General features: G+C 43.4%; 1 protein-coding gene across 3 annotated transcripts; it reads left to right on the plus strand.

Moving 5' to 3' along the window:
• Positions 1-602: 602 nt before the first annotated feature.
• Positions 603-20,529, plus strand: B3GALT5 (beta-1,3-galactosyltransferase 5). Of its 3 annotated transcripts, none has more exons than XM_045008316.1 (3): positions 603-658; positions 16,732-17,084; positions 18,114-20,529. In XM_045008316.1, the coding sequence occupies exons 2-3, from the start codon at positions 17,070-17,072 to the stop codon at positions 19,071-19,073; spliced, it is 975 nt and encodes a 324-aa protein (XP_044864251.1). In that variant the 5' UTR covers positions 603-658; positions 16,732-17,069; the 3' UTR covers positions 19,074-20,529. The 3 variants fall into 3 exon arrangements, with proteins under 3 accessions (XP_044864251.1, XP_044864258.1, XP_044864252.1); XM_045008317.1 differs by lacking the exon at positions 603-658 and having other exon boundaries at positions 16,281-16,835; positions 17,014-17,084; XM_045008323.1 differs by lacking the exons at positions 603-658; positions 16,732-17,084 and adding an exon at positions 2,282-2,341.
• The last annotated feature ends 4,342 nt before the right edge of the window (positions 20,530-24,871 follow it).

Consider the following 24,871-nt stretch of genomic DNA (forward strand, 5'->3'; position numbering starts at 1 on the left):
GCACTCCCCAGCTAGGGTGACCAGATCCAGATGTCCTGATTTTATAGGGCCAGTCCCGATATTTGGGGCTTTGTCTTATATAGGCACCAATTACCCCCACCTAGAGTGACCAGACAGCAAGTGTGAAAAATCAGGACGGGGGAGGAGCCCATATAAGAAAAAGACCCCAAAATTGGGACTGGCCCTATAAAATAGGGACATCTGGTCACCCTACCCCAACCCCCTGTCCTGATTTTTCACACATCTGGCTAACCCCAGCCCAGCCCTGTGTGACATTCCAATGCTGGCCGAGGAAGTGAGTTACTTTCACTTTCATTCCTCAGCAGGCAGTCAGCCTCCTCCCCCCAAGCACCTCACCCAACCCAGCCCTGACAGAGGGGAGCTGAGGAAGTGAGTTACTTTCACTTTCATTCCTCAGCAGGCAGGCAGCCTCCTCCCCCCCTCTACCCGCAGCACCTCACCCAACCCAGCCCTGACGGAGGGGAGGGAGGAGAGAGAGAGGGATGCTCCTGGGGAGGAGGGAGAAAGGAGGGGGTGCTCCATGGGGCAGGGGGGGGAGAAGAATGGATGTTATGGGGGACAACAAAGGATACTGGTTCCAGAGCCTCTGAGCCTGCCTCACCTCACCTCAGCCGGGGGGAAAGAGTCACACTCACAGGTGAGCTCCTTCCCCAACCCCTACCCCCTCCCCTTCCCAGAGACCCCAGCAGCCAATCCCCTCCCTCAGCCTGTGCTGTATTCTGCTCTCTCTAGGACCCAGCAGCCTGCTCTTACATGCTCCACTGCTTCCCTTCTGTCCAGGCTCCCGGCAGAGTGGTGCCCCCAGACCTAGTGGTGCCCTAGGCGGCTGCCAATTCTGCCTATGCCTAAGGACGGCCCTGGCGCCAGTGTGGTCAAAGCGCTCCCAGCGCTGTACGTTATTCCCCACAGGGAGGTGGAGTACGGACAGTGCTGGGAGAGCTTTCTCCCAGCGCTGGTGCTTTGACTACACTTAGCGCTTCAAAGCGCTGCCGCGGCAGTGCTACCGCGGCAGCGCTTTGAAGTGCTAAGTATAGCCACAGCCCTAGTAAAGTTCCACTCAGGTGCACTCATTCACCTGTGTGCTGTACCTTGCAGGAATGAGGCCTGTGCCCTCATTCAGGAAAGCCCTTAAATATGTGCATAACTTCAAAGGTTTAAGGCTCTCTTTGAGAGGATTGCTGCCTATAGTACATTTTCTTTCCTAAAACATGTTCTGCAGAAATCTAGACAATACTAAATCAGTAATTATTTTTTGATACATCATTGACAAGGTGGAAGCGTATGCAAACTAAAAAATGGAATAAAATACCCTCGATACAATAACTGAAGGCCTCTAAACATCTCAGATTTTCAATAGTAGAAAAAAAGCCCACCACGGGAAAAAAATCATATCTATGTACATATCTCTAGCATGTAGGCCTCTAACTCAGGACAGCATGTCAGCACAAGCTTAAATCCATTTCTGTTCAGGACAGCACTTACGCACATGCTTAATTGAGATATGTTTCAGAGCTCTCCTGAGTAGGACTGCTTTCCTGAATCAGGGCCTGAAGTAATAGAATGGAAATAATAAATTGCTAGAGAAATAAAAATAATTATCAAACAAGGAATGTATAGGAGGAAAAGAAGGGGAAACAGAGATTAGGAAAGGGTGTGGGCCAAGTTATGTCAGTGATAATCTTATGGGAGCATTGGTATGTGCCCCATTACCCCCTTTCGCTGTGTTGCGATTTGTCAGTAACTTGGGGAATGCTTCAAGATTGCCTCTTTGGCAGTGGATGATTTCTTTCCTGCTGTGAGACTCAAGGCAATGTCACTTTCCATTATGAGAGTAGAGTCCGGGCTTTCTCAGTGCTCCTCAACAAAGGGCTAATTCTGTTAGAACATAATTTTCTTAGATCTGCTAGGATTTATCTTCATGATAGTGATTTAAGGTGTATGTAGGAGTATTTTTTCACCCTCCTCCAAGTACGAAATAAGAACATTTGTAGACAGTTCCTAACTTTCCTTTTCCTGCCAATGACGCTGCTGTGGTATTATTAGTCTGTTACCTACCAGAGAGAGAGAATGAGGTAGCAGAAGGGAGAGAAACACTCCCCTACACAGAGATCAGGGTTCCATTGCTGCATTTATATTTTCTCCCACTCCCACTTCGAAAGGAGATTATCATTTCTCATCTTGTTTGGGCTCATTTGCATCAGGATCACTCACCAGTGAAGACGTAAAAGACATAATCTGCTTCTTGTGATAGAGATTTTAGCCCACTTCAGCTTTCATACAATATGGCTATAAAAGCAGAGGGTGCTGTGCAGAACATGAGGTAAGGGTGTCTGGGTTCTTTTTATTTCATATGCATCCACATTATTTGGTCCCCTAAGAAACTGCAATAGTAGACAACTTTTGGAAGGGAGGGTAACTAACTCTAGCATATAGAACTCTTCTGTCAGGGAATGAAATAAGTGGACACAGGTCTGATCTTGCTCCTGCTTAAGTCAGTGAAAACTTGCTTCAGTGAGAGCAGGACAGGAGCGAAATTCAGCTTGCCTTGCTCCAGTGTTTTATTTGTGTCAGGGTTTGCTGGGACTGAGCCGAGGCACTTCTAGTCTTGGCAGTTCATGGCCCCGGCACCTCTGAGATTGCCATGTCAGTTATGAAAGTAAAAAAAACTGCTTGAGCCCCGGCATCTAATTGCCTGAGCCCCAGCAGCTCTTCCATTACAAATTAAGCACTGCCTTGCTCCCATAAGTTATACTCCACAAATCAGTGGGTTTGCGAGAATGAACAAAGCATGCAGCATGTGGTCCTGACACAGCGCAGAATATCTGCAGCTGTTCAAGTATTTTTAAAAATTGTTACATTCACTGTTTTTAAAGTATTTATAAATCTGTATAAAATTAAGCAAGAAGATACACATAGTATTTAACATTCAACGTGAGTACCATATATTGATTGAGAATTCCTAAACTGTTAATAAATAATCTAATTGATAAGAGTTGATAAGGCCTTGGAAATTGTCCTACCTACCCACAGAACAGGCAATGGCAATGCAGGTTCCCTCACTTCTTCCGCAGTTTGCCTGAAACCTCACCTGGAGATTATGCTTCCAAATGTTAAGGCAGTTCCCCTCCCCCCTACTTCTAGGCAAACAATTAAGAAAACAATCGCAGGGCTTCATGCACATAAGCAGTCCCCTCAAAGCTGATGAGGCTACTTACATTAGTTAGCACCACAAGGATGATCTTTCAGATTCATGCCCTGTGAGTGTATTTGTTGTTTGCCCAGCACCACTTAGCCATAATGAATAGTTGGAAGTGTTCCCTCCAGGTTGAGGTTTGGCACATGAAAAGAGGAGTGAAGGAAGCCTGCATTGCCACTGCCTGCACCATGCTAGTTCTATGGATAAACTGGACAACCTCCAGGATCATTACCTTTAAAAAGCACCAAACTCCCGTTCTCACACATCTATACACTAGTTAAAAGACACAGTTAAAAAAATTATACACTAGAAACCAACACCCCTCAAAATACTAAAAAACAAACAAGCCAAGAATTGGCATGGGGTGAAAGGGCAGAGAATGGTAGGGGTGCTGGGTTGAGGTATCTAAGGGTACGTCTACACTACGGGACTATTCCGAATTTGCATAAACCGGTTTTGTAAAACAGATTTTATAAAATCGAGTGCGCGCGGCCACACTAAGTACATTAATTCGGTGGTGTGCGTCCGCGGTCCGAGGCTAGCGTCGATTTCTGGAGCGTTGCACTGTGGGTAGCTATTCCCTAGCTATCCCATAGTTCCCGCAGCCTCCCCCGCCCCTTGCAATTTCCGGGTTGAGATCCCAGTGCCTGATGGGGCAAAAATCATTGTCGCGGGTGGTTCTGGGTAAATGTCGTCAGTCACTCCTTCCTCCGGGAAAGCAACGGCAGACAAGCAGTTTGCGGCTTTTTTCCCTGGATTGCCCTGGCAGATGCCATAGCATGGCAATCATGGAGCCTGTTTTGCCTTTTGTGATTGTCACCGTATGTGTGCTAGATGCCGCTGACAGAGGCGATTCAGCAGCGCTACACAGCAGCATGCTTTTGCTTTTGCATGACAGCAGAGATGGTTACCAACCATACTGTACCATCTACCAATCCATAAATTGGTAAAAAGATGATCATGGTTACCAGTCCTTTTGCACTGCGCCATCTGTTGCTGTCATAAGTGCCCCTGGCTGCTCTTAGCCAGGGGCGCAAAAGCCAAAATTGGGAATGACTCCCTGAGTCAATCCCTCCTTTATGGTATCAAAAAACAGAATCAGTCCTGCCTAGAATATGGGCAAGTGTCCTAGAGAACCACTGTATCATACAACCAGAGAGCACAGCTGCTCTGTGTCAGATCCTGCAGGAATGATGAGCTGTATGCTATTCACAGGGGGTGCTCCTGCAACAACCCCACCTGTTGATTCCGTTCTTCCCACAGCCTTCCTGGGCTACCATAGCAGTGTCCCCCCACTTGTGTGATGAAGTAATAAAGAATGCAGGAATAAGACACAGTGACTTGTTAGTGATAAATGAGTGGAAGGCAGCCTCCAGCTGCTATGATAGTCCAGACAGGACATTAAGGAGTGTGGAGGAGAGGAGCCCAGCATCCTGCTGCTAGTCCAGGGGCAATTGAATCTTTTCTTTACACATGAAGGGTGGGGGCTGATGAAGCTCAGCCCCCTGTTGCTATGATGAAGACGGTTATCAACCATACTGCACCATCTACCATGAAAAATTAGGTGCACATGACATTGGGGGACCTGACAGATGCTAGTCGGCATGGTTACCAGTCCTTTTGCACTGCACCACGTGCCAAAAAGCTCATGATGATGAGGACGGATACCAGTCATATTGCACCATCAGCCATCCATAGCGGGGGAGGTGGGAGCAAGGATGTTGGTGTTGACTGCTTCAGCATTGCGTCTATCTGCAGCATTCAGTAAAGATAGGGTGACATGTTAAATAGTCACGAGAGGATTTTTTCCCTTTTACTTCTGGGGTGGGTGGGGGGGTGTACATTGCTGAGCTATGCCCTGAACCACCATGGACACTGTTTGTTTGACCCTAGAGGCACTTGGCGCTCAGCCAAGAATGCAAATGCTTTTCGGAGACTGCAGGAACTGTGGGATAGCTTGAGTCCTCCAGTCCATGAGCGTCCATTTGATTCTTTGGCTTTCCGTTACGCTTGTCACGCTGCAGTCCCTGCTATGGCATCTGTCTGGAGAATTTTTAAAAATGATTCTGAATTTCGTCTTCTATAACGGAGCGCTGATAGAACGGATTTGCCTGCCCTTACAGCGATCACATCCGCATGGTCCATGCTGGAGCTCTTTTTTTATTTTGATTTCGGACTGCATCGCCACCCGTGCTGATCGGAGCTCCACGCTGGGCAAACAGGAAATATTCAAAAGTTCGCGGGGCTTTTCCTGTCTACCTGACCACTGCATCCGAGTTCAGATTGCGGTCCAGAGCGGTCAGTGGTGCACTGTGGGATAGCTCCCGGAGGCCAATACCGTCGATTTGCGGCCACACTAACCCTAATCCGATATGGCAATTCCGATACTAGCGCTACTCCTCTCGTTAGGGAGGAGTACAGAAACCGGTTTAAAGAGCCCTTTATATCGATATAAAGGGCCTCTTGGTGTGGACGGGTGCAGTGTTAAATCGGTTTTATGCTCCTAAAACCGGTTTAAATGCGTAGTGTAGACCAGGCCTTACATGGGCGTTGAAAGTGGCTAAAATGGATAAAGAAAGCTTCCAGAAGAGGTTCCAATTTAAAAACAATGCACGTGATTGAAAACTCATTGGGTTGTTCTTAAATCTTACTGATAGTCTCAGAAATTTGATAGCAATATCTGTAACATGTATATCGCTAATATGTTCGCTTTTGTTCAAATATAGGTTTGCAGCTCTATCAGTTCTGTGTATTTTTTCTTTTCATTGTTCTTTATATCCATTTAGATCACTCCCAAGGAACAAGAGAAAGTCCCTCATCTTTTTAAAAAAAAATATCATGTTTGTGTTTTTCCTTTTTCACTCAAATGATTAATTATAAAAATTCAATACTAGATGTCAGCACAGCTTTCCGAAAGCATTTGCAAATGAGGATGCAATAAATAATTTTTCATGATGAAGCAAGAGCTATTTGTAGGTTTGGAAGGATCAGATTTTTAATTGTAAATGTTGTTAAACATCAACTTCATCATAAACACACAAACCGAAGAAAAACTATTTCCATCGACAATAATCAATTTTACAGATAGTCATAGAAAGAAAAATGCTGCCTGAGAACTTAAGAATTTGATTTAAGGCAAAAATTCCAACATATGATGTTGACCATTTGTGTTTTAGCAGTAATAAAGCTTTAACTTTTTGAATCTCAACATCTACTGTCACTAAATAAAAACAACGAGGAGTCCTTGTGGCATCTTAGAGACTAACAAATTTATTTGGGCATAAGCTTTCGTGGACTATAACCCACTTCATCAGATGCATGGAGTGGAAAATACAGTAAGCAGATATAAATATACAGCACATGAAAAGATGGGAGTTGCCTTACCAAGTTGGGGGCGGGGAGGGGATCAGTGCTAATGAGGCCAGTTCAATCACGGTAGATGTGGCCCATTCTCAACAGTTGACAAGAAGGTGTGAGTATCAACAGAGGGAAAATTATTTTTTGTAGTGACCCAGCCACTCCCAGTCTTTATTCAGGCCTAATTTGATGGTGTCAAGTTTGCAGATTAATTCCAGTTCTGCAGTTTCTCGCTGAAATCTGTTTTTGAAGTTTTTTTGTTCAAGAATTGCCACTTTTTAGTCTGTTAAACTTTGTGTTATTGTTGAGAACAGATACATATATATTTTAGTATGAAGATGCTGTAACTTTTTAAAATCAACATACCAAGAAAAATAGTAATGATGGGGTTGATTTTAATTTGATTGGGCTGTCAGCCAGGGATACGTGTACCCCTAGGGGTATGCAGAGGTCTTCCAGGGGGTATATCAACTTATCTAGATATTTGCCTAGTTTTACAATAGGCTACAGAAAAAGCCTACTGAAGTCAGTACAAAGTAAAATTACATACAGACAATGACTTGTTTATACTTCTGTATATACTATATCAGCATTTCTCAATCTGGGGGGTTGAAATTTATTTTATAATCATATGGTAAAAATGAGCAAATAAGCAATTTCTCAGTAGTAGTGTGCTGTGGCAATTTGTATTTTTATGTCTGATTTTGTAAGGTAGCTTTTAAGTGAGGTGGAACTTGGGGTACACAAGACAAATCCACATCTTGAAAGGGGTACAATAGTCTGGAAAGGCTGAGAGCTACTGGTTTAGATAATCATGCTATCTCTGATTCATCCTTCCTGAACAGGGTAAATTTAGTTTCTGAAAGAACAATGTTATTTCCATTTTTCAAAATAAATATACAGCTTGACTGTGTGTAACTTTCAAGAGGAAATATTTCTGAGCTGTGACTTTTTCTTTTTACGACTTAAATATTACATGGTAGTATTATTAGTATAGAGCACACTTTCAAAATTTGTGGACAATACCAAGCTGGGAGGGGTTGCAAGTGTTTTGGAGGATAGGATTCAGGGGTGGCTCTAGACATTTCGCCGCCCCAAGCACGGCAGCATGCTGCGGGAGGCGCTCTGCTGATCGCCGGTCCCGCGGCTCTGGTGGACCTCCTGCAGGCATGCCAAAGCCACGGGACCAGCGGACCCTCCACAGACACGCCTGCGGGAGGTCCACCGGAGCCGCCTGCCGCCCTCCCGGCGACCGGCAGAGCGCCCCCCCATGGCATGCCGCCCCAAGTGCGCGCTTGGTGTGCTGGGGCCGCCTCTGATAGGATTAAAATTCAAAATGATCTGGACAAACTGGAGAAATGGTCTGAAGTAAATAGGATGAAATTCACTAAGCACAAATGTGAAGTACTCCACTTAGGAAGGAACAATCAGTTGCACACATACAAAATGGGAACTGACTGCCTAGGAAAGAGTACTATGGAAAGGGATCTGGGGGTCATAATGGATCACAAGCTAAATATGAGTCAACAGTGTAATGCTGTTGCAAAAAAAGGATACATCATTCTGGGATGTATTAACAGGAATATTGTAAGCAAGACACGAGAAATAATTCTTCTACTTTACTCCGCACTGATTAGGCCTCAACTGGAGTATTGTGTCCAGTTCTGGGCGCCACATTTCAGGAAAGATGTGGACAAATTGGAGAAAGTCCAGAGAAGAGCAACAAAAATGATTAAAGGTCTAGAAAACATGAACTATGAGGGAAGATTGAAAAAATTGGGTTTGTTTAGTCTGAAGAAGAGCAGACTGAGAGGGGACATGATAACAGTTTTCAAGTACATAAACAGTTGTTACAAGGAAGAGGGAGAAAAATTCATCTTAACCTCTGAGAATAGGACAAGAAGCAATGGGCTAAAATTGCAGCAAGGGCGGTTTAGGTTGGACATTAGGAAAAACTTTGTAACTGTCAGAGTGGTTAAACACTGGAATAAATTGCCTAGGGAGGTTGTGGAATCTCCATCATTGGGGATTTTTAAGAGCGGGTTGGACAAACACTGGTCAGGGATGGTCTAGATAATACTTAGTCGTACCTTGCGTGCAGGGGACTGGACTAGATGACCTCTCTAGGTCCCTTCCAGTTCTATGATTCTATGATTTTCCCCCAAGTGTCAATATTTTTAAAAAAAATTATTAAGTACATTTTGATCTTATTTCTTCCTATGTATAAACGTCTATTTTCTCAGTGATGTAGCAATAATTACTACTTATGGGATATCTTCCAAAATATAAACACATTAAAAAAAAAAGAAAAGAAAAAGAAAATTTATTAATGGAGGCAATCTTCCTTTGGCCAGGAAGCTGGACTGGAGAAATTTTGTTGGGTCATGTGGCCATTCTAAAACCTGCTTTATAACAGTCACATTACTGTAAGATCCAACTTACATGGATCAGCCTTGTACAGGGAGAGCACAGCCATTGTTATGTAATTTCAACTTTGTTTTAAATAGTGGGTTTTTATATATTTACAGCGATATAAACATTTATGACACAGTTTTATCCTGTGTTTGAAAAACAAAACCACAACTTGGAAAAGTACTTGCAGTATGATAGCCAACATGTGTGACACTAAACAGAGTAAACACTAGAAGAAGAAACAAGGCTTTTGGTTTGTTCTTACTCTGAAATAAAGTCCTCCCTTCCCCTCCCCCCATAACAGTCTTACACTGGTCCCTACTCCTGGGGTTCTGTCCCCTTGCCATTCTGTCAGGGGCAAAATCTAGAAACCTTCAGGATTTGAAAGCAAGATGAATTTATACTGTTTAGATTTAGATTTAACTGTGTTGGTTTTGTACTTGTTGCATGCCAGTTTCTGTAATAAAGTGCCTAATTGCCAGACACTATAGAATTTAATTGAAGGCCAAATTCTGTGATCCATGTTCATGATGGTAGTAGTACTTCACTCTGCAAGCAGTCCCAGTGATTGCAATGAGACTGCTGATAGCAGAAGGTGCTATTCAGTATGAATAAAAGTAGCAGAATCTGGCCCTAAATAAGTAGTTTGTTTTGTTTTCTTAATCTTTAAAAAATGAGAAGGAAATGGAATAAATATTTTTCCTATGTGGACTTTTTAGCCATTCATTTCTCAATATTAAAAATAAACTTTGGCCCATAGATAGTACTTTTCATCAAAAAATCTCAAAGCATTTTACAGATAGCGAAATTAATACCAGGGGCGGCTCTAGGAATCTGGCCGCCCCAAGCACAGTGGCATGCCGCAGGGGGTGCGCTGCCGGTCGCCGGTCGCGTGGCTTCGGCAGAGCTTCTGCAGTCATGACTGCGGAAGGTCCGCCGGAGCTGCCTGCCGCCCTGCCGGCAAAATGCCGCCCCAAGTGCGCGCTTGGCGCACTGGGGTCTGGAGCCGGCCCTGATTAATACACAGGATGGTTACGTGAATTACCCAGTGTCACAGAACAAGCCAGTGGCATAGCCAAGAATAGAACCCAGCTCTTCTGATTCACTAAAATGATTTTTGTATCCAACTAGGTGAGGACAAAAAAACTCACAAAAAGCATAAAATGTCATTGTTTGCTACTGTCAGGGTCTGATCCTTCAAAGAGTTACCTGTGTGTAACTTTACACACATGAGTAGTTCCATTGACATCAAAGGGACTAGTTATGTAAGTGTTTAATTTAACCCTACGTAGCTAGAAAAAGAGAACTATTACCACTAACTTGACTCAAGTCCTTACCGTGTCTCTCTGTATATACTCTATTCCCTGGTCATACCTATGTTCATAGGAATTGACTTCCTCTGTTCTCGGGGGCTGCTCGCTCTGCCCCCACTCCACCCCTCCTCCCAAGTCTCTACCCCCGCCCTGCCTCTTCCCCTTCCTGCCCTGCCCCTTCCTGCCCCTGCTCTTCCTCATCCCCCCCAGTGCCTCCTGCACGCTGCTGCACAACTGATCCATGGTGCAGGACGGAGGGGGAGGAACTGATCAGCAGGGCCACTGGCAGGTGAGAGGTGCTGGGGGAAGGGGGAAGGTACTGGTCCACGGGGCTGCTGGTGGATGCTGAGCACCTACTATTTTTTTCCATGGTTACTCCAGCCCCAGAGCACCCGTGGAGTTGGCGCCTATACCTATGTTTACCTATGTGCTTGGACCCTGCAAGTTTAACAGCAAATTAATTAGTCTTTGTATAAAGCTAATCACATTAACTTTAATCCTCTGGGTTATGGCAAGTAAAGAAACAACTTGGAAGCTTGTTTTGAATTGGAAACACTCCAGAACATTAGAACAATATACTAAATGCTGATCCTATCTGCCATATACTTAGTTATGGAAATCCAATGCAGTTGACTGTCTGCACACAGGTCAGTTAAAAAGAGAGAGAGCTGTTCCACTATATACAATGTGAAATGTGTTAAGTTTATGGCACATAGAGATGCAATCTCAGACGATAGGGTAATGAGAACATGGATATTGCTAACATCCTACTCACTAAAAGACAGTAAACACAAACTTCAAAAGGGAGAAGTGCTGTTTTAAGAGCAATATTACATCATAAAGAATTTAATGCAGCTATTACCATAAGAGACAGTGCGGTACTTTCACCTTTAAGCTACAAAAACCACCAAGTTCTTGGGAATGTTACATTAGTATGGGAATCTTTGCAGGACCCTGGTTCTTGAATACCTACTCAACAGTATGTCCTAAACTCTACTATATTACATATGTCTGTTTAATATAGTTAGTTATTTTCAGCTGTTATAATGAAGTGCTATAGAATTTTGAAAGAGACATGACAATTTCAAGTGTCAATATGAAGAATACACTAGGGGCCTTAGCCAAAGCCAATTGAAGTAAATGGAAAAACACCTATTGACTTCAGTGGGTTTTGGGGTAGGCAGCAGGAATACAGAAATTGCCATGCCAGATTAGACAAGGATCTGTCTAGTACAGTATCCTGTCTCCAGCACCAGATGCTTCAGAGGAAATTGCAAGAACCTGACATTCCATAACAACGTATTAATTTGTCAATAGGGAAAGATTTTTCCTAGCTCCTGCTAGTTAGAGGTTGGTTTATACCAGGGGTTGGCAACCTTTCAGAAGTGCTGTGCTGAGTCTTCATTCATTCACTCTAATTTAAGGTTTCGCATGCCGGTAACACATTAACGTTCTTAGAAAGTCTCTTTCTATAAGTCTATAATAGATAACTAAACTATTGTTGTATGTAAAGTAAATAAGGTTTTTAAAACGTTTAAGAAGCTTCATTTAAAATTAAATAAAATGCAGAGCCCCCCGGACCAGTGGCCAGGACCCAGGCAGTGTGAGTGCCAGTGAAAATCAGCTCGCATGCCGCCTTCGGCACCCGTGCCATAGGTTGCCTACCCCTGGTTTATACCATGAGGCCCTTCCAAACTCTTGATTGTTAAAAAAATCTTCTCTGATGTATTTCTGGATTATTTGTTATCCACACAAGCATCTAATCCATGTTACTCCTGGGGGAATTCTGCAGAATTTACAATGAAGAATTCTGCAGAAATTCTATGCCTAAATAAACACACAATTATGAACCATGTATTGACATTTTGGCTCCATTCAATATATAGTGGATAGAGGAGAACTGGTAGCTCTTGGCCCCAGTGGAAGTTTTTTGAGTTATGCCATTTAAGAAAAAAAACAAAAGTAGACAGATACTATTTACTACAGGAAGTAACCCCATTTTAATTCAGATCCTCAGCTAGTGTAAACCGGGGTAGCTCTATGGACTTCAACAGAGCAACACTGATTTACATCAAGTGAGGACCTGCCCTTCTGTTTATATTTAACAACAGACTTCTACTTTTTGTGTCATAAGACTTTTGAGTCTCTTGTTAGTTTTTTATCTTTTACTCCAGAGAGGGAGAAATAAGTTCCCCAAAGCACACAAAGGTGATATAGCTGGCTCATTAGGCCATGTTCTGATCGCAGTAACACTGGTGCCAATCTAAAGTAACTCGACTGACTTCAGCGACATTACTCCAGATTTGCATCAGAATAACTGAGCAGAATATTTTTTTTAATTGACATTTTTAGTCTCCTTTTCTCACAAGGACTCCAGACTGTAACTCCTCTCCCTGTGGCTGGAATATTTTCCCTGATCCTGTATGCCAGGCAACCTTACACCTCTGGTACAGTATAAATAAATGTAATAATGAATAGGGCCTAAAGGAAGTGCTTCCAAGTCAGATGACAGTCTTCAATTTTCCCTTTGGTTTAACAGAAAGCCTTTTTTGGAGGGTCAATTCCTTTAAACATATAAATAGAACATTGTAAAGTGATATTTAACAGGAAACAATGCTGAGAGTGTTATATGTGGGTGTGCTATGGTGTCACAGCGCCCTCGTAGAACTACATGAGGCTGCTGCGTTTGGGTCCTAACATGTTAGACTTGTGTGTTATTACATTTCTCATGGTCTAGGTAAGCAGCAGATTCCCCCTGTTCACTTGTAAGCAGGAAGGATGGTCTTGTGGTTAAGGCATTGGATGCAAACTCAGCAAAGGGGGATTCTCTTTCTGGCTCTCCAACAGTTTTTCTGTGTAAATTTGGGTAAACCACAATTTTATAAAGTGCTTGAAAATATTATGTGCCCACAGCTTTAGATATGCAGGCCCCACACCTGCAACTGCATCTGTGTGGGCAGACCCCTGCACCTTCATGAGTCCAACTCAGTGGGACTCGACTCCACAGAGGTGCCTGGATCCATTTGCAGGGAGCAACTTTCAGGATAACAACCTTAATCTCTCTCTGAGCCTTAGTTCCCTGTCTGTATAATCGGGCTAACGATACTTAAAGGATTGTTGTAAGGATAAATCTATTAATGTTTGCAACTGCTCAGCTACTACAATGATGAGAAGCATAGAGAAAAACCATCTTATACCCCAAACTGAAATAATTATCACAAATCATTCTTGCCTTGCTTCTGGGATTACCAGGAGAATAAAATAAAAACAGGTAAGAGTCCAAGGGCTCTGGGTCAGTGAGCAGCAAATGCTTCCAGCAAAACTAAATAAGCTTACTGAATTTATCTGGATAAGAAAATTTAGGGAGGGGAGAGGAACCACAGCTATATGAATGAAAGAACATTGCAAAAGCAAAATATTATTAGAGTGAAAATTCATTCAATTCTTTTTTTTTTGGTTTCTAAGAATCAAACCTCTGAGTGCATGCACACAATTTTTCCCCCCAAAAGAATAAAATAACATTCAATTTCTTAAAATTAGCATGCTGGAATTTAAATTGTATGATTAGGCAAGTAAAAATGGTAAGCATTACTTGGACTGAAAACAATTAAAAACAGACAATGCTTTGCTCCAGTAAATGCACCTTTCTAAATGAGATTCCAATCCTGTTACTAAAAGCATATAGGCAGCCTGCTGTGCCAAAGCAGAAACCTTTTAACTCAGGCTGCATGTGATCATTTGCAAGAATAGGAACTTAAAGGCCAAAAAACCTTGATAAAGATTAAATGGACCTAGTGGTTACCATGCTTATGTTCAGAACCATTCTTTCACTAAGGGCCAGACTGTGATCTCATTATTCACATTAGTGAGCAGTTAAAGGTAATAATTGGAGATATACCAATCTCCTAGAACTGGAAGAGACCTTGAAAGGTCATTGAATCCAGCCCCCTGCCTTCACTAGCAGGACCAATTTTTTGCCCCAGATCCCTAAGTGGCCCCCTCAAGGATTGAACTCACAGCCCTGGGTTTAGCAGGCCAATGTGCAAACCACTGAGCTATCCCTCCCCCCAGTTACTCAACAGAGATGGGGTTTCAATGGGCCTGTTTCTGTCAGCAGTGTAAAGCAATGGACTAGAGATTCAGGAGGCCTAGGTTCAAGTCTAAGCTCTACCCCTGGACTTCTGGCTGACCTCAGACCAGTCACTTAATCCTCTGTGCCTCAGTTTCTCCATCTGTAAAACAGGGTTCATGATACAGATCTCCTCTGTAAAGAGCTTGAAGATCTACAAATATAGCATGTTAAGGGCTAGGCATTCTTATTAGCATGGGTAAGGAATTCACAATATGACCCTAAGAGTGATGCATTATAACTAGAAATTGAACAGAGTGAAACTTTCTTAAGGCAAGATTCTGGCCCTCACTCATGTTGTGTAGTACCTTACTCCCTGAGTGGTTGCACTGAAATTAACCAGAGCTCACAGAGGAAGCTACTAGTCAGGGCCGGTGCAACCATTTAGGTGACCTAGGCAGTCGCCTAGGGCACTGGGATTTGGGGGGCACCATTTTCTTCGGCAATGACCGCGGCGGCTGGATCTTCGGCCGCCGCCGACATTCAGGTGGAGGGAGCTGGGCAGGGGAGCGCGGGTAGGGCCGCCTGCAGCAAATAAGAGGGGGTGGCATGCAGGGGAACTCCCCGCTCCAGCTCACCCCTGCCCTGCCTCCTTCCCGAGCACGCCGTCACTGCTTCACTTCTCCCGCCTCCCAGGCTTGCGGCGCCAATCAGCTTAGGCGCCGCAAGCCTGGAAGGCCGGAGAAGTGAAGCAGCGATGGCGTGCTCGGGGTGCTCGTGCGCGGAGCAGGGGTGAGCTGGGGCGGGGGGGTGCCTGAGGGTGGGGGGTGGGGAGCTGCCGCATGGGGGGCACCTCAGAGTGGAGGGGGGGGTAGCTGCTGTGGGGGGGCCTTCAGGGCAGGGGTGCGGGGGGGGGACGCGCAAGGTGGAAGTTTCGCCTAGGGCGTGAAACATCCTTGCACCAGCCCTCCTACTAGTGAGAGTGAATAAGGATGTCAGATTCTGTCCATTAGTGAATAATTTGACAAATTTAGCTTTTATTTCTATTCATGAATTATCTGAGATCAGAACATGAGTCTAAGAATTTATGAAGTAGTCAAAACTGAGATCTACAAAACAAACTGCATTTCATGTTTTTCGCTTCAGTTAGAGTGTAAAATTTCTAATTGGAGCATATGGGAAAAATTATTTCACTGCAAAATTATTCAAATAGCTGATGTGAATCAGTAAATTCACCTTTCAGCTTAGACTGGTCATGGAACATTTCAGCCTAAATGCAGAAAGTTTGAGAAAGTGAATGGAAAGCAATTGAAAAAGAAGGGTTACAATGGAAATTGAAATTCAGCCTTAATTACATAGTCAGCTCTACTTGTGCCTGTATATAAACATTGTAATTACTGGTTCCTAAGAAAAGTTACAATTCTGAAAGTGTTGGATGAAGCACTACATAATGTGTTTTACTGTTATATTGGTCTGATACGCGCTTAGTTTCCCTGGAGCATAGGAAGAATAACTCCAATGACATTATGCTGGTTTTACCCTGATTGAACTCCTTTAAAATCTATGGCGATGGATCAAGCTAAGATTTGATAAGAATCAGGCCCTGTGTGTTTTGCCTTATAGAACAATGTATATATGAGTTTCTGAACATGTTTTAAATGGTCTCAATAGCAAATCATTTTTGGTCTTTGTCTCTTCAGTAATTTGGATATATCAAGCGCTTGTGTTTGCAAAGGTTTCGAGACCTGAACTGCTAGAATTTTGAGTCTCCTGCATGTTCTCTTACTGTTCATAAAGATTTTTTTCTTGTACTGTGCTAGTATTTCCTGTGGCTCCATTGACAAATTCAGATTATCCTTCTTTTCAGCAAGTAATAAGTTGCTCATTTGCTTACTCTCATGCCTCTCGAGGAAGTGAGAGAGGCGGTATTGTGTATTTTATTATTACTATTAACACTTTACAATTATTTGTATAACACTCAAAAGTGTGCTAGGAGTCTTACAAACATATTAAAAACACATATCCCTGAACAGAAGCGCTTACAATCTAAAGACAATTAACAGGCAAATGAAGGGAAGAAGGCATGTGGCATATTTTTATAGAGATGTCTGAAAAGTGGATTTGTATCTAATAACAATGGAGTTGAGGTTAACAATGTATAGTTCACGGCAGGCCTCAGACTGGAGATGAACTATAATAAAGTAATAGCCAAATCTTGCTTGCCTTATGCATGTGAGAAGTCTCCTTGAAATTAATGGGACCATTCATGTGAGTAAAGTGAGTTGGATTTGGCTCCAAGAACAGGTATTCAGAACTTTACGGACACTTATGTTACTGACCAGATATTTTCATGGTATTCCAAGAACCTGAATTGGAGTAAAAGAAGGACATTGAAGTGGTTTTGGACATTCTACACAGAACAATCCTAGTCGGAGGATTAAGCTCCCAAGGAACCCGCGGCTCTGAAGTATGTAAACTTGCCTTTGTATGTATGCCACCATGTATGTTTTTAATTCCTTGCGTGGACAGAAGCCCAACACTTTAATTTTAGAAGATCAAGCTAATTTCCCTATCAAGAGTCCATAGGGAAAAAGAGGAAGAGCTGTCTCTGTAATACCATTTTTTTTCTCTTCCCCACATCCTAGGAAAGAATCTCTTGGTGGCTCTGCAGGGATCAAAAGCTGAGAATAACTGCTAGAGAATGCCACTATCTAAGGTCATAAGAAGAAATAACTCTATATACTCTTCTCTCTGCCCTCTTTTCCCTTCGTTCTAAAACTCACAGCTGTTCTAAAATTTTATTTTGTGACACACATTATACATATGCAAATAATTCAATTAGAATTGTCTCTTGAAGTTAAACTATGAATGTAGAAGTGTTTTATTTTATCATCACTAAGACTTTGTGGCTCTTCTGGCTTGTTCGATCTATTAAGATTTGTACAGAGTGGATAAGAGTGATTAGGAGATCACCAAAGAATATTTTTCTGTTACAAGCATGAATTATTCTGTTTAACTTTTTTATTACATTTTTCCTCCAAAAAGAGGAGTAAAATGCAAAGTCCTCCTTTTTTGTGTTTTAATAATTTGAACCAACACAGAACTGTACAAAAGAGAGAAACACAATTCAACTTATCTGCTGTTCCTTTTGAAAAATGGCCAACAAAACCTCAACTCTGTTCCCTAGGGAACAGAAAGGGAGGAAAGCATAGGAGCGACTTCTGAATCGATATGCAGCTCCCATTATAAATGGCAGGGTGGAGATAAGGAGATGCTAGTGGTCTAGTTTAGCCTTCTAAGTGGCCCATGCTTGCGAACTCAGGGCATGGTCACCTGTCAAAAAATGAATGGAGAAATAAGGTATAAAGCTATGACTACTATCCTGTCCTATCAGGGCTGTGATAAATTCCCGCTTGGTTCGCACAATCGATGTTGTAGAGTTCTCTCTTTAGGGATGCATTCTTGGAGAACTAGCTGGTGGAAGAGTTCCTGGCAGTGTAGTTCTGATAGTCATATTCCTATGTCATGTTGGAGGCAAAGAGCTTGTGATGGGTCTGGTTTATCTGCATGGATGCCCTTGACATGAGTGAGTCTTCCTGTGTTGATCTTGTTGGGGGACAGGCTGAACTCTGCTGAGTCCCACAGAAGGGAGAACACCCTTAAATCCCCAAGCAATAGCAAAGAGCTTGGTATACAAAGGAGCAAGATGATTTTCTAATGTACCATTTGTTTTTGTTTCTTTTAGATGGCTTTGAAGAGATTCAAAATTATTTTGTTTTTAATTGTAGTATTGGCCCCTGTTTGTTTGTATTTATTCAAGCCAAATTTGATTGCAATCGGTATATTCCATCAAAAGAAGGATGAGGCCACATCACTGACTTTTATAACAGAGAGCAGAAACTTTCTGCAGTTGCCAGATATAGACTGCAGTAGGACTCCTCCGTTCCTGGTACTCCTTGTGACATCATCACATGGCCAGAATAAAGCTAGGATGGCTATCCGTCAAACATGGGGGAAACACAGACTAGTTGCTGGCAACCGCATTGTGACATATTTTCTTCTGGGAACCACCATGAACCAAAATGATCAAACTGGTATTATTGCTGAAAGTCAGAAATACAGAGACATTATCCAGAAGGATTTTATAGACACATATTACAATTTGACTTTAAAGACAATGATGGGAATTGAATGGGTTCACAAATTTTGTCATCAATCCAGGTTTGTGATGAAAACTGACTCAGATATGTTTGTCAATATCTTTTACCTGACTGAACTTCTTTCAAGAAAAAACAGAAGCACTGGATTCTTCACAGGCTTTTTAAAGATGAATGACCTCCCAATAAGACAGATAAATAGTAAATGGTATGTGAGTAAAGATGAATATCCAGGAAGCACGTATCCTCCATTTTGTTCGGGGACTGGTTATGTTTTCTCCACTGATGTTGCTAGTCAGGTTTATAATATTTCAGAAAGTGTCCCTTTTATTAAACTGGAGGATGTTTTCATAGGACTGTGTCTTGCAAAACTAAAAATCAATCTGGAGGAACTTCATTCAGAACAGACATTCTTCACAGACAGGGTTGAGTTCTCTCTTTGTCGCTTCAGGAAAATTGTGACATGCCATTATGTGCAACCTTATGAGCTGCTGATCTACTGGAATGCACTGGAGAGGTCAATGGATGAAAAATGCCCAGATGTCTGAAATAGCCGAGCTAACAAAAAATGACACAAAAAAGCTACAGGACCAGCCTTTAGTAGGGCTACCACCTGGCCACTGTTTGACTGGCCTGGACATTTTTTTATGGATTTGCCAGTTTTCAGAAAAATAATTTCATCTGCCTTTTTTTTACATGGGTCTAAAGATTTGCATTATTATCACCACATTACACTGGGATATCTAACGTTAAAAGTTTCTGTGTCCAGCTAAAGATGCTGCAGTGTTCCCACTTCCGCAGCTTAAGTAAGAAAATGATATTATCAATCTTTTCTATATGTCTCATCTCTCTAGATACTATAAGTGGCTACTGGGGGCAGGATTTGCAGAATTGTCTTCTGGGGTGGGAGTGGTGCCGGGTTTTTTGCATGTCAAAGGTGGTAACCCTAGCCTTTAGTCAGGCAAAACTTGGCCACTGAAGTTGGGCTGGGGACTTGTACAGTCAAAGAGACACTGATAAATATTTTAATCTCTTGCCCATCTGCAAAGTTGCTGTTATTTGCAAACACTGGATTTTCTTGAAGAGCACAAGCCAACAAAACTGCTTTGTCTCAGTACAAACACTTACAGTAATGTCAGCAGAAGGCTGGGAATGCTTACATATCATTTGCTTCCCTCTATCATTTTCTCTGTTTCCCTAACATTAAAAGTTTACAGTCCAAAGTCCATTCCCTGACACATTATAACAAGGTTAGGCCACAATCCTGTAACGAGCTCTGTGTGAGTAGAGACATGCATCTGCATGAAACCCTTTACACTGCTGAAGTTGATGGGGCTTTGCACAGGTGTACAGATCTACCTATTCAGAGCCTGTTGCAGGAGCAGGGTCTTAAGTGCCATAGGTTAACTTCTGAGCCTTTAAGATCACAGCATTAGTTTTCTATTATACATTTTACATTTAAAAATCATGCATACAGGGCTTAATCGAGAGCCCAATGGAAAGAAAAAAGCAACAGTGCTGACAGAATACTGGAGTTGGTAAATAATGTATTTCAACATGCCATATTCTCCCTTCAGTACAAGGTGTATTTTTGAATTCAGAGGAATTAGTAAATACTGCAAAATTCTAAACTCAAACATCACATTTCTCTTTATGCTGGGATTGTCAAAGGGGCTGAGGAGAATGAGGTGCCATCACCATGTTAATGGGGTTTGGGCACTGACTCCATTAGTCTCTTTTAAAAACCCCAGCCTCAATTGTTATAATTATACTCAGGCCATATATGTAAACGCTGAATGAACAAAAGGGCTATTTGTATATAGTGTATTTGATTTAACAAAATGTGATTGTTTTAAATATGAGTCTATTCTCCCCTTGAATTTGCACATGCAACTTTTTTAAGGCTGATATGAAAAGTAGGACAGTCTTTACATTATTTGCATAGAACATATAAATATCAAATGAACAAAACGTAATGTCTGATACTATTTTAATAAAAGTATATTACAGCTTTTTGTGTGTCCAGTTGTCTTCTACTTGAGAGTGCAACTAATGCTTTGAAATTAATTTCTCTAAAAGGGTTATTTTTTTTAAAAACAAAGTCATGTCTTTCCTTCTCTAAGATACCTTGGGGCAGAGGTCCTCTAATACAGGAGTTCTCAAACCTTTTCTTTCTGAGCCTCCCCTCCCACAACATGCTATAAAAACTCCATGGCCCACCTGTGCCTCAATGACTGGTTCTCTACATATAAAAGCCAAGGCCAGAAAGTCTAACACTGGCCCTCCTTGATGGACTCCCTGAAACCTGCTTGTGGCCCCAGAGGGTCCTGGACCCCTGGTTAAAAACCACTGCTCTAATAGGAGGTAGGTTTCTTTTCCAATGCAAGCATATAATTCCCATGGCCATGAACAGGATAACTTTATTTCCAGAGTAGACAGTATATGATACTGCCACTGTAGCTGCCACCACAATATGCTTCTTTGTGGTACAGAACATTTGGGTAAAAAATGACACTGTTTGCGGAAAGTGTCATGGCAATGTGAAGGTAAACTATTTTTCTAGATGACTTCTATGACTTATCAATAAAAGTATTGTTAAATGTCCAAGGAAAGGCTGTGAGGACTAGACCTAGGCCAAGACTGGAATCTTAGAATCAGATGCCTTGGAACTTCAAGGGAAAGAAGGGGATGTTCCATTTCCATCTTAGGCTTCCTGTAAATACAGATCAACACAGTGTCTGAGCAAGTCCTGATTGTTAATATATTTATCCTCACAACTCCCTGGTGAGGTGCTGCTATCCCCATTTTACTGGTGGGGAACTGAGGCAGAGAGGCCAGGGGCTAAATCCACAAAGGGACTTAGGTGCTGCTACACCCTGCCACCTAGAGGAATCCTCAGCCCTGAGTTAGGCACCCAGGCTCCCTACACAATGCAGGAGAGAGTCAGGCACCTAACAAAGTGATTCACAGAAGCCACCATGCCGAGTGGGGAGCTGCCTAAGTTAGCCACTGGGAGCCCTTCAAAGGCAGTTAGACACCTACTGCCATTTAGCATTGTAAGGGTCTGGTAAGGGGCTCGTCCTTCTCAGGCGCGGCGGGGAGCCAGGGCGCCTCCCTACAGGCAGCAGTCCGCCTCAGGCTCAGACCCCTCTGCAGGGGCTGAGCAAACCAATAGTCTCTAAACAAGGCAGAGTCCCGGCCCTTTAGCAGGGGCTGAGTAAACACAGTGTCTATTAGCCCTGCCCTGGAGCAGGGAGGGGCAACAAGTAGTCCTAGCTCAGGCCCTTCAGCAGGGTCTGAGCAAACACAGTATCTAAGCCCAGGCCCTTGGGCAGGGCGGGGGAGTAGCAGTTCGGGCTCAGGCCTGTCAGCAGGGCTGAGGAAACACAGTATCTAAGCCCTGGACAGGCCAGGGGGAAAGGGGAGTCTGCCACCCTTGGAAGGGTGGCAGGGGGAACGCAGGCCCTCCCACTCCACTGCGTTCCAGCCCGGGGCCCTAGCAGCGGCAAAGACTCGCTGCAGTCAGTGGGGATCCTGGCCGCAACACACTGACATTGGCTTGGGGTCCCCTGGAGCCAGACTGGGGTCAGCTACCCCTGGGCTGCTTCCAATCTCCCCCTCCCTAGGTACCTGTCTCTCACCGGCATCATCCAGTGGGTCCCAGACCATGGGCTCCTCAGGATACCGGGCGGAGGGGAGCTCAGGCGACTCCTCGGGATACCGGGCAGAGGGGAGCTCAGGCCAGCGCTCCCCTGGATACCGGGCACGGGGAAGGCTGGGCCTGGCGGGAGCTCAAGCAACGGCATCTGTCCTCTCCAGCAGCCTCCGTCTAACTGAGCGCTGGGGCCGGGCTTTTATACTTCCTGTCCTGCCCCTTGACTTCCAGGGAGCGGGGGACAGGTGGCGGTGGCTCCACCCACTCCGGCGCCTGGTCTGGTTCATCCTTCTCAGGTGCGGCGGGGCACCAGGGCGCCTCCCTACAGGCATTCATAGCTGTGAAGCCTGTCCTGGAGTTGGGAGCATAAGCCAGGTCAGCCCCCTTCTCACGAGAGAGAGAGATGCACATACAAACCTTCATAGCTGAAAACCCCCTGGCCTAGTGATTAGGCACTCACCTGGGATGTGAGAGACACCTTCTCAGGACAGTCGTTATTCCTGTTTATTAGGTTAATGCTGCCCTCTGAGAAAAAGAGCCTAAATCAGTCTTCCACACTGCTGAGCAGATTCAAAACTCTGAGGTACTTAGATGGCCCCTGTGTATCTCACTATCTTTTGGAATGTATTTATCCCGCCAAGTCCACTGCGAGGAAGTATGGCTATTCCCATTTCACAGAGGGGGAACTGGGGCACATAGAGATGGGACTTGCCCAAGTCCGCACAGGAAGTCTGTGGCAGAGCAGGGTATTAAATCTAGGTTTCCTGAACCCCAGGCTAGTGGCCTAGCCAATGGATAATCCTTCTGCTTAAAGAGCCAGAACCAGTATCATGTGCATTATGTAACTACTCAAAACCAACCAAGCCAGCCTGAGATTCAAAAGATTAATGTTTAAAACAACAGTTCCAGGGTCAGCCTCATTACAAAACAAACAACCTCTCACAATTTTTCACTGAAGAATTTAATTGGACAAGTTCAGATTTTCATAAACTCTGGCTGTTACATTGTTTCACAAACTCAAAACCAGGCAAGTTTTGTCAAATAAGAACAACCGAAAACCCCCTTTCATAGGAATATTTCAGCAGGCTCCTTTTGATGCTGACACAGAGTGTCACCAAGTGAATCATCTATGTCCTTTGTTGCATCTGAGTTCTGACCTAGCCTGATCCTGTTTAATTTGTGACTTTGGTCAGGGATCACAACCCAAGACTACAGACATCAGCTTTCTACTCTCTTGTCCCAAAAAGCACCTAGAAACCAGATCCCTCCTAATCTTTACAAAACACCAGCGAGGAGCTGTAAGGCCTGGAATGTCATAAATTAGTTATGTGGTGTGATCTACATCTTCGGGTTGTAAAACTTCCAAGCAGCAGTGTTCTCTTCATGTTTAATTTAATTGCCATCATGGGAAAAGCTGTGTAAGTAAATGTTTGACTCTCACCCGTAAGGGACCTGCAGCTTTTACATGTGGTTTGTTAGTAAAGTTTCAGCAAGAGAATAAAAAAAAATAAAAAGAATTCAGCTTTCATGCACGAATAGGAGGCATTCATCTGGCTCATGAGTAATGCAGCTTTCTTCTGTAGTAGGAAGAGGAGAAGGGGCCAGTGATGCCCCGGCACAGTTTATTGCTGCCCTAAATTGGTGTATCCTTGCTGCGTTGGTCCCTATTAGTTTTTGCAAGGGCTCAGGATAGCCAAGGGAGAGGAAAGCCTTGGCCAGGCCCTTCCTCGCCCCCCCAGTATGCCTACACCTCGTCAGTGACAGATGAATTTTCCCCCAGAACAGGTGTCTCCTTCTCCAATGTTGGTTAAGAGAGTTAGGGACGCATTAACCGGTGTTTTAAAAATGCTCACTAGATCAGGAGTGATGCCTGTGGATTTTCAATTTTTAAAAGCAATTCTCTCAGCTTCCTGGGATTCTTATTTTGTACAAAAAGCAAACTGCTGAATATTGAAATAAACAAACTTACCATATTCCCCCATCAGAGGGGTGCAAGACTCAACACTTATCCTAGGTGCTTCTGTTTGACCTTAACCAAAATATCAGTTGAGTATCAGCAACATCCTGTCCCAGGGGACTATGTCATCCTCTTGCAGGTCGATCTGATTCAGTCATAAAATCCTTGGTATGAACACAGTGCCTTTCAGACATGGATTTCAAAGCAAAGGTGCTGTCCATTTCTAACTTATGATCCTACCATTGACTGATTGGACCCCACATTGGAACAAAAAGGCATCAATTATGAGGCTGCTTTTCATGGAAACTGCACAAAGGTAGATTGAAACACACATTTTCAGACACACTGTCTGATCATATGACAACATCATGCTCTCCAATCAGTGCACTGTGGGTCATTCACAATTAATTCCAATAAGAGTCTTCAGTTTTCAAAAGGTACAGTTACTTATAGTTTTCATAATTGGCAACCTTGCAAAAGAACTGACTGTTTAGAGAGAGTATGACTTCATATCTTATCGCATCAGCTTTCTTGTGGATGTAACATCTGCTCTCCACTTGAGCCCTTTGAAGAAATAGGGGGTAAATGGGAAGCCCAAAAGGATGTCCGAGGACCCAACCCTTAGGAAAAACAAGTTATGGTTCATGATGTTTACACGGTCATAGCAGACTGCAATACGCTGACAGCTACAAAATCTCCCTAGAAGACATTGACTGATATCCAGACTAGCAACT

The sequence above is a fragment of the Mauremys mutica genome, chromosome 1, assembly GCF_020497125.1.
Source record: "Mauremys mutica isolate MM-2020 ecotype Southern chromosome 1, ASM2049712v1, whole genome shotgun sequence".
Classification (NCBI taxonomy): domain Eukaryota; kingdom Metazoa; phylum Chordata; order Testudines; family Geoemydidae; genus Mauremys; species Mauremys mutica.